Source organism: Manacus candei, unplaced genomic scaffold (genome assembly GCF_025592945.1).
Source record: "Manacus candei isolate 608988 ecotype Guabito, Panama unplaced genomic scaffold, ASM2559294v1 h1tg000159l, whole genome shotgun sequence".
In the NCBI taxonomy this organism is placed as follows: Eukaryota; Metazoa; Chordata; class Aves; order Passeriformes; family Pipridae; genus Manacus; species Manacus candei.
In genome coordinates this window covers 3,109,098-3,119,590 of record NW_026138207.1, presented here as the reverse complement: position 1 = coordinate 3,119,590, position 10,493 = coordinate 3,109,098, and the positions used below count along the sequence as shown (strand labels likewise).

The 10,493-nt window shown below is 41.8% G+C and overlaps 1 protein-coding gene across 1 annotated transcript; it reads right to left on the bottom strand.

Moving 5' to 3' along the window:
* Window positions 1–1,936: 1,936 nt before the first annotated feature.
* Window positions 1,937–10,493, bottom strand: F7 (coagulation factor VII). The gene is made up of 8 exons (XM_051772846.1): window positions 10,350–10,493; window positions 7,982–8,142; window positions 7,398–7,422; window positions 7,193–7,306; window positions 6,108–6,248; window positions 3,616–3,722; window positions 2,979–3,099; window positions 1,937–2,787 (listed from the first exon to the last, which is right to left on the bottom strand). The coding sequence occupies exons 1-8, from the start codon at window positions 10,417–10,419 to the stop codon at window positions 2,249–2,251; spliced, it is 1,278 nt and encodes a 425-aa protein (XP_051628806.1). The 5' UTR covers window positions 10,420–10,493; the 3' UTR covers window positions 1,937–2,248.

Genomic DNA, 10,493 nt, shown 5'->3' with positions numbered 1-10,493 from the left:
AGGGCGGGGTGACACTGAAGCGGCGTTGCTTCTCCCGGCCCAGAAATAGCGGAAGCGCCGGGGCAGGGGGAAAGCCGCGGCGGGATTTCTCACTCAGGGGGGATGAGACTTTTCTTTCTTTTCCGTTTTTTCTTTATTTTTTCAAAGCCCAAGGCCGCAGCCTTTTTTTCTCTCTCTCTCTCTCTCTTTCTCTCTCTTTTTTTTTATTTTTTTTTTTATTTTTTTTTATCTTTTATTTTGGAGGAGGAGAAGTGACTCGCCACTTCAATAAGCTGGTGCCGCCCTGGCCCGGCTCTGGGCTAAGCCGGGATCTTACCTCAAAAGAGCCCAGCACCCTTGGCAGCTCCCACCCGCGTGTCCCACATCCCAACCCCGTAAACCAATGGTTCCGCACTTTGGATCAGTGACCTCGGCATGGTGCTCGCTGGGAGCTGGCCTCAGTCTCCCCTATCTTGTGGGGGAGTTCATAGTGCGCTGTGGAGCCCCTGTCTTTGGTGCTTCCAGAGCCAGCTGCTGGGTCTCCTTCATCTTCTTGGCTTGCTTAAACAGGCTGTTATATTAAAAATATATCTAAACCCCAGCTTTGTTTTGAAAAAGTCACTGTGCAGCTATTATTACTACTGACTTCTTTCAGCGTTTTACCTGTTTTTCTGCAAGATGATGATTTGTTCATAAATGTTAGTATTTACATTGGAATATTACAGAGGAGAAATCGCTTTATGGACCACGGAAACCCCAAACTGTTTTATCTTCAAGGGTCTTCAGGGATGATTTTGCACTCATCTAAATGAACATGAGGCTTTATTTGCTGGCCACTACTCCTAGTCACTTTCCTCCCTGGGATGGGACTTCTTTTCGGAGTAAGGATATGTTTGCATACTGTAAGAGCTCTTGTTTCTCAGCTCTCTGAAATTTGCTGCTTTTCCCAGTTCAGTTCACTATTTAAATGAACAGTATACCATTCTTCTGTGTCAGTAAAACAGGTTATAGGATGTTTAGTATTGCATGGTTTATGTGCCAGATGATATCAATGTTTTTCCCTAATAATAGAGTAATATCAACTGTAATTGTCCTACTCTCTGATAAGCTTTTGTGATTGAGTTGATATTCCACATTATTTAAATGATCTTGGGTATAAGTTTTGCATAAGATTGCTAAACCGTTTTCTAATCTCCTAATAATTTTTATCTCCCTTACCTTTTCATGGTTTTCATGCTTAGATTAGAAGGTATATTTTTAAATTTTATAGTTGATAGTGTTTTCAGAGTGTTTCAAGTTCTACCATTTATGCCTTAAGATTTTAGTGAGTGGTATTTGGTCAGTGTTTTTCATATGGTCAGACAATTATTTTATTCTGACTTTAGATCTCAGTATAGAGAATACAGTTTAGATTATACTGGACAACAAACGGAACAAATGTTCCCTTTCATTTGTGCTCTGTGTATCAACAAGCAAGGCAAAGATAAGATTAAATCAATGGTATTCTTCACCACCCATAAATATAGGGTTAAATATTGCATTTTATAGCCCTACAGCAATAATACTTGATGCAAGAAGACTGAAATAAACTTTTCATAGCAAACCTGTAAATGTGGAATCAACCTTTTTCCAGCTTTCTTGTTCTGGAGAATGTCTAAGGTTCCTATCCCTCAAAGCTCGTTGCCACTGCAACTGTTGGAGAAAGCTACTTTAACACAATCTAAAAGAAACATTTTTTCTACTTTTTCTGCTATTTCATAATTATATTACAGGATCCATATCATAGGAAGTTGTGAAAGCCAGACACATGAATGTGTTCAAAGGAGATTGCATACAATTACAGACAGCAGGTTCATTCATGACTGTTCAGTCTAATGCAACTTCTGACTCAGGAAGTCTGTACTTCACTGATTACCAGAAGCTGAGAGGATAGCTGGAGGAAGGATTATGATGTGTAGCCGACAGTCTTTCTCTCAGCATCTAGCTGTGTCCTTCAGCAGAAATGGATGCAGAACGAGAGGGACTTTGAGTTTGATTTGTTACGGTTCTTCTGTGCCTGCTTGATAAGAAAAAAGTTTACTAACAATATCGATAAGGAATGTATTTTGTGTATTCAAGTAGGCATTGGGCTTGCTTCGAATCATTAATAGTGGTGTGGGTATCAGGGGTACCACATATCTAAGATAATGAAGGAATGCTTCCACAGGAAAATGGCACAGAGTGATTGGGGGACAATAGCACACTCTGGAAATGCTCTGGCTCAACATCTTTAGTCCATGTGCTTCTTCAACCAGTTGATGTATTTGGACACCCTTGTGTAAACCCCATAGTTGCCTTCAACAGCACAGCCCTTTCCCCAGCTGACAATCCCAGTCAGAAACCAAGTGTTCTTGTATTTTGTAGCATGAGGACCACCACTGTCTCCCTTGCAGGCGTCCTTAGCTCCAGACAGGTCTCCTGCACAGAACATGTTCTCTGTGATATTTAAATTGGTCTCCTTTTCACATTCCTGTGTCTTTACACGTGGCAAATCAACTCTCATCAGAACAGAAGAGGTGGCACCTCCATCTAATAGACGTCCCCATCCACTTACTGTGGAGAACTTGATAGAGGACAGTTCATACACAGCAAACCGTTTCTCAGGCAAACATATTGGCACCACATAGTCAGTGAGATTCATCGGTGTTTCCAGACTCAAAAGGGCAATATCGTTATTGACTTGTCCAGTCGTGTATCCTTCATGAATGATCATCCTGGAAACTCCACTTTCTTGCTCAGTTTTCTCATCTTCATTTATTTTGTGTTCACCTGGAAAAGTTATTAATCGCAGGTCATATCAGGGAGCTCCTTGATTCCTTATAAGTTTAAGGAGATAGAGTGCTTCTAGTCTGACACCTATGAAGGACAATTCCCTTATACTACCAAAGCCTTTAACTCTGGTTTTATCAGGATGAGAAGTTGCCACCACTTTGACAAGATGAGGAGAGGAGAATACATACCCAATCTCACACGAAGCTGGTTAAGGTGGATATAGTCCAAACAGTGAGCTGCAGTGACCACCCATTCCGGGGAAAGCAGGGTACCGCCACACTTTTCTTTATTATCATGCAATATAAGGGCCTGCCAACATAAAGCAAATTTATATCTTACATAAAACGTGCTTGATCTGAATCTCAGTAGTGATGGGTTTCATATTGTTTTTTTCTGACACTGTATGCAACTGTGTATGAGAATACTGTGCTGACTTTATTGAGAATTTATGAGAGGGAGTCTTCCTAAATTGACATTGTCTTCATCTTGTAGTATGGACCTTGCCTATTATGGCCAAGAGTGTAACCCTGCAAGCTGCAACTATAATTCTTGCCAGCAGTAACGTTAAGGACTAAGGTATCAGAGGACAGAGGTGGCTGTGTTACTACTCTACTCCAATGAAACCAGGCACTCCAAAACAAAGCTAAAATGCTTGACTGAAACAGGTGTATCTGCTGGCTATGGATGAAGAGGGAATTCACTTATCCAGACACCGTACTTTTAATTAATTTTTAACATAACAGATTTAAAACAATGAATTTAAGATAGCACTTTTGTAAGGAAGTTAAAAAAAATAAAGGCAATGAAAAATTTTTGAAGACTCACTTGCCATGGACATTCACCTGGAGGACAGACTAAACCACCTACTATTCTCCCTTGTGCAGTTGAATTTTTTTTTGCCAGCACTGGTATTTTTCCACATGGGTATTTCACTGGAAAAAAAAAATTAAAAAGAAAATAACAACAGAGGGCAGCAAGTGTGATTTTATTGTACTGAATTCACAGCAAAATTTCAGTGAAGCTGTTAGTTTTGAGAACCCATACCCAGACTAGAAATCGGTGTTTCAACTAAGGTAAAGCAGCTCAACAAGTAAGTTTGGAAGCAGCCAGAAATGCTCTAAGAAATAGAGTGCAGGCCTATACATTATCACTGACACATATTCACTTACTACAGGACTTTGCAAACACTATATCTGCTCAAGATATATCTCAAGAATATGAGGTAGGCTGCAGGCTGGAGTGAAGAAGTGACTTTGTAGTCTACATTTTCAGTGACCCCACTGACTTTAATTCAGTTGTACCAAGTACCCAGCATCCATGGTATGGTCAGAGAGAGGCTTAAGCGTGGGGTGGGCAGCTCGCCATCCCTTGTTTGGACAGACCCAAAGATGTCCTGAGAGCAGACACTGTGTCTTCTGGTATGCCTCTCACAGACTGTACCTAGTTTGCTTGTGTCCAGAGAATCCTTGATTCTTCTGGACTTCACATCTCAGTCAATCTAAGGTCTGTTTTCACTCTGACCAAGAATGTGAAGACTAGCAGTAAGAGAATCAAATCTTGACTGAACGTGTGACTGAGCTGCAGTGCAGAGGAAGCCTTGGTGTTTTCAGTACATCTTCCACCCAACTGAATTTTCCTTTAAAGAAGGTCTACCACTGGGGTTTTTTGTGTGCCATATGTCTGTGATGTAACAAAACACCATCCCTTCTGTCTGGCAGTCACACTGTGATAATGCTGTGAGAAGGAGTACTCTCTTTCTACCACTTTGGGAGTCAGGGCCCTATAGTCTATGTTGAGCTGCATCCAATATCTCCATGGATCTGTAATAACTTCAGCTATATGAAGACAGCATCAGCCTTTTACAGGTACAGGCAAGGTATGGAGAAACAGGAGTAGCTTTTTGTAGGGGAAGGATCAGAACAGATGTAACACAGACCCATGGACTCTAACTTTGTATGCAGGGCAGCAGTGCAAAAGGGTCAATGTCCCAAAAGAAGAAGGGCCACTGTGAGAGATGACAAAAGGACTGTGAGGGGACTGGCAGCCTGGCAGTTGCACAGTTTTCTCTACTTGCAACACGTGGTCAGCTTTATGGCTGTTTTGGTCCCCAAGAAGCAAGCAGCAATAAGGGGAAGACACACTGAAAAGCCTGTGGGGAATATTGAATTCTTTGTTCTCAGCTTTTAACAAAAGCACCTTCCCCACCACGTGGTATTGCAGGATCTGTTAATAAGGGATAAGCAGATTAGTAGACATTTTTTTCTAATGAAATTGCTGTTGTTGACAGCTATGTTGTCATCAGCTCTCTGCATGAGTGCTCCATTGAGGTGTGTTTGTAGGGGGGCATCACCCCTCAGAATTACTTAGCATGCTCCCTACAGCTCTATCTATTATGTTGTTATGTTCATTTCCCCAGGGGTCTCTTTTTTCCCCTCTAATAAAGTAATTCAACTAGGCATCTGCAATAGAGTCAGATGCCAGCTTATGTATTGGAAAAATAATTAACTTGCACTACCCTAGTCCCAGTTGAAACTGACCTTGTCAGGTGAGAGAAATATCTAGCCACAGTGTCTATAGTAATACCAAAAATGTATTATTCCTACTAAATAGGAAAAGAAGAAAAAGAAGAAAAGGGAAGGAAGGAAGGAAGGAAGGAAGGAAGGAAGGAAGGAAGGAAGGAAGGAAGGAAGGAAGGAAGAAAAAGAAAATAACTGGGTTTTTTTTTGTTTTTAGTAGACCTCTTCCTCTCTTGACCCTTGCACTGAAATAAATATAGTAATAAAATCCAGCCACAATTTCAGATTGAGAGACAACAGTAAAACAATGCTGCCCATGAGATATAGCTTACACTGTGGGTGTAAGCTAAAACAAAGAAGGACTTGCGAGGCCCAGAGCCCCTCCATTTACCAGAAACCACTCAGCCTGATTCCAAATCCCTGACCACTTGCTGCCATGAGCTTGTCTCCACTGCTCGGTTCTTCTCTACTTGACTAGTGGTGAGCATGCTCTCAAAGGAGGAGATGGGTTCATCTCTCTCCTAACTCTGAGCAGATAGGATGTTCAAACTTGAATCTCCCATCTCCCAGAGGAGTGGAAAGAGAGGTTCAGAAGGCTCCCTGCTTGGTGTGCACACTGACAGCTGCTTTACTGGGATGCCTAACTTGCACCAGAAGCCTAAATGTACTTTTTGGGACTCCACCTGTGAAGAAGAGGTGGGGAGCTGGTATCTAAGGGTTATACCTTGTGCCTCCTGATGTGCACATGTTGAAAATCTTTCTTCCAGAGCTGGCTTAGACATAGCATCAGGCTAGTCTTACCTTGGGGGATGCAGGACACGCCGTCACTCGCTAAAGTGTAATCATCTGCACAGAAGCACACTCGTTTTCCGGACTGCTCATCAGCACAGAACTGTTCACAGCCACCATTGTCAAAAATGCACTTGAGTTTGTCAGCCACGGCTAAAGTCAGACAAAGAGCATTTAGGTTTCAAGACAGATTTTTGTGCTTAACATGAATCAATTGCATTTGAAATGTTGACAGAGAAGCAAGGCAGCAAAGCGGATTTCTGTGATTTATGTAGACTGACTGCATCAGAAGCACCTTCCATTTGTGAAAAGCTAGGTAGGCCTGGATCTCCGGGAACTAGGGAATAAAATGCTATGCTTAAGAAACATACACCTAAAATTAAATCAGTCTACATTTATACAGTAGTTGAGCTGTCTAAAGTACGAAGGTGTTGCAATTGTGTGTTAGCCATCGTAATAGATGACTGAAAAATTACAGCTATATTGTATTTATCCATTTAGCAGAAGGATGCTCTGGGATTAGTGTTGAGGCTACCTGGTTAGATTTAATGAGTGTCTAGCCCTTGCTTGGACTCTGGGTGTTCTGAAGGTATAACACTCAGTGTGAGGTTTCCACTGAAATCAGTGGAAATATGTATATTAACTTCATTAACCACTGGACCCATCCCTTCAGGCTTTGTACCATGCATATGCAGTGTAGTTCTTATTCACATAATGCATCGAGCTTCTAAGTCAAAGTAACTTCAGAAGTTGGGTAAGAAAAAAATTCCTCCTTTTCTCTCAGATGGTACACAAAAGGCAATTTTTATTTTCTTTTACAAAGTCATTATAGGGCAGTAACTATATTGCTGCCTTTCAGTGCCTGACTGCTAGGTGGTTAATTCCATCAGGTGACACCACAAGCAGTATGAACAGTAGCTGTCATAGCTAGAATGATGCAGAATCACAGAATCATAGAATATGCTAAGTTGGAAGGGACCCCAGAGGATCATCAAGTCCAACTCCTGAATGATAATGATTGTTACTACTTATCTCAATGCCTTGAATTTGAATAAATAATGGCATTTTTATTTCGTTATGTTATGCCACAAGCTGACCTTTTTCACAGCTCTTGCCCTCGTATTCAACAGGACAGCGACAAACGTAATCCTGAAACTGGTCATCACAAATCCCGCCATTCTGACAGGGGTTGGAGTCACACTGGTTAGGGTCTGTAAAATATTCAGTGTCAGTCCACCTCATGCAAAGAGCTGCAGCAGTGGAAGAGTTTCACAGCTGTTAGAACATCCTGAATAATCATACCGGAATAGATGTGCCAGAACTCATTCTAGAAGAAAAAGATGCGAGATTCAATTAAAGAAAAATTAACTCAAGTTATGTCTTACTGCTCTTGTCACACAGGAGGGGTTACAGAAAGCCAGACTGATGCCCCTTCTGCCTTTATAATTCGTGACAGTTAATATCCATGAAATACCCTACATAATTTTCTAGATTGTACGTTATTTTCATATACCAGTAGCAAAGGGGACTCAATTACAGACACAAATGGGTTACCCATAAGTAACCTCTGTATAGTTGAGGTGGGATTGTCTGAAGAATATATTGCACAATACAACAATTTAAAGTATTGTCAGGGCACGAATTTGGGGTTTGGGGAGATGACTCTGAGAGCATTCCCTAGATGGATACTGCCAAGGATGGCCTATGCAGTGTGCCTGTAACTCACTGTTGATGTGTGTCTACCTATAGATACAAGACAAAGATGCAAATAGCAGAACACTAACTGCTTTTTCTGCTCTCATGGTTTAGAATGTCAAAGCAAACCCTTGAGTAGGGGAAGTCCTTATGACAATGAGTGCTCACTCATCCAGGCCCATTTTACTTACTGTCCTTGCATCATCCCGGTAAATCTCTCTTGCTTCCTCATAGGAACACTTTTCTTCCATGCATTCTCTCTCTAGTGACCCCAGTTTTATCTCTTCAAAGAAGCTGTTGGCTCGTCTTTGCCTTTGCAAAATGCTGCTTGCCTCTTCCTGCTTTAGAAAGACTGAAAAACAGTGGCATGTTCTGTTTGTCATACAGCTGTGCTTGCCAGACAGAGAAGATCTGGGGACAATTTCCTCTGGAAGCTTTTCTGCTTTCCAAGGTTTTTTATCTGAGACACTTTAGAAAAGAGATGGGCAAATGTGAAGGAGCCTCCTTTCTGTTTTGCCTTACAGATAAAGTGACAACACATGAATTTTACAGAGCCCAGAGCTTAGGAGAAGGTGGCATGTTACAACAGTGTTGTATGTATGTGTGTTGCATGTACGCCAGTGGCTCCTAAGGTACTGTTGTACGTCACACGCATCTTGACATTTGCAGTAGTTTCTTTGAATTGTAGCAGCTACGAAGCCTGTGTCACTTTATCTAGTACCAATGTACATGGCAAAACCTGATTTTTCTGTACATGCTACAGTCATTTGGTGACAGGTGGACCACAGTCATCCCTTCAGCCACAGTCACATGTTATTTCACACTCCTTCACTTGTTGGACCTGAAGAAGGAACTTATCCCACCACTAGTAAACCACAATTTAAAAATCACTGCTTTAATATATTATCTTTAGTTTTTTGTGGAAAAACCTACGTTAAAGTACATAGGAAAGCTGGACAGTGCTGATTACTTTTCCTAGTGGAGCCTGTAGATGGCTCCTAGCTTCTGTCAGCACTATAGACCACAGCCGCAGAGGGGTCTTCTCCTTGTGTGGCTATGCCATGCTTTGGGAAGACATTGAGTACACAGGTTTGATAGCAGGCATCAGCAGAGCTCATTTCCTAGAGCTACATCAACTTGCAACTGACAGAAACGTGCACTGAAAGCACACTTCACCATGCTGACCTGTTCCTCAGCCTTAGGATATAAGCACACCACACAGCTATGCCCAGTATAATTCAGGATAAGGAATGAGAATTCTCAGTGCTACGGTGTACTTTTTCTCCATGTACTACACAGAACAAGTCTTGAAATTATCAATTTTTCTTTTTCCTTTATGTCAGTAGGGGAGCTTCTGGAGTTTCATGACAACAACTTAAATTTCAGCACTTAAACTATTTCACGTGTGATTGTGGGTAGATTTGGGGATCAAGCTTGATGTGTGTCACCTGCCTTTCCCCAGGACATTCTCCACTACATGACCCCTGAAAGAATAGGAGTTACATTCTACCTTCTGGAAGGGCCCTGAGGGATGCTGAAGGACAAGACTCATGTGTGTCCCCATCAACATACACACAAACATAAATGCTGAGAGGGTTTATTCCAGTCTGGTGAGGCATCTTCATAAATGTGTCTAATCAGAATATTTGCTGAATTACATGCAAAATAGTGGTAATTTTTCTCTATATTTCAAAGTCACTTGAAGGGATAAAGTATTGTGTGGTGTGCACTGAATGTATCCTAGGGTGCTTCATAAATATTTGATCGTTATAGGAATGTCATCTGGATCTTTCTGCCGTGATTTCAAAGTCAGGCTGTATGCACTTAATATGGCTTTCCTTGAGGGCTTTTAATTAACCTTATGCTGCAGATACATGGCACATGTATCACTGCATGGACATAGACTCTAATAGAAGAGCGAACCTGGGTGTATGGCTGGGAACATCCACCCGCTCTTATTTTGGCATTCTCCACGTATTTGCATTGGAACACTTTTGGCTTTGCTACATATTTTTCTGCCTTTCCTCACTGCAACACAGGAGACCCAGTCAATGGCTAACTGGGAATCTGAAAGCACTGGATCTACTTTATTACTATGGGAGCTGATTTTAAGACACATACTGGAGCCACTGAAGCCACCACCTCTTCTCTGCCTTCTACTGCTGCTGAAATAGGGTGGATCCTCACCTCCTTAATTACTCATCAGCTGAATGACAGGCTATTGATGCTTTGCTTTGAGAAATGTCCCAGTTCAATACGATAAAACAATAAATCACAGTTCCTTTCTTCATGCAGTGGGCAGACAGCTGGTGGTTTGCCCGCTATCTGTGCATCGAGATAATACATTCATTTAGCAGTCTAGAGGTGCTTTTCCTTAATTGGCAGAAAATGTGCATGGAACCATCACACTGAGAGCAAACAAGAACTTTAGAATACCACAGGCACAGCCGGAGACAGGAAAAACACACAACTCAAAACTTGCAATGGAAATTATGTCTCGGTAACGGGAAAGCAGTCCGTTGCCAGTAAACAGAATTACAGCCATATCCTGCAACGTACCTGCATCCAGAGAAAGAGGGATCAGCAGCAGAAAGCAGAGAAACAAAGCCACACACTGCCTGGAAATCATGATGAACCCTATGAGCCAGTGTCCTGGTAGTGTATTGACATTTCAGCAAGGACTGTTTGGACAAACAGCTCAAC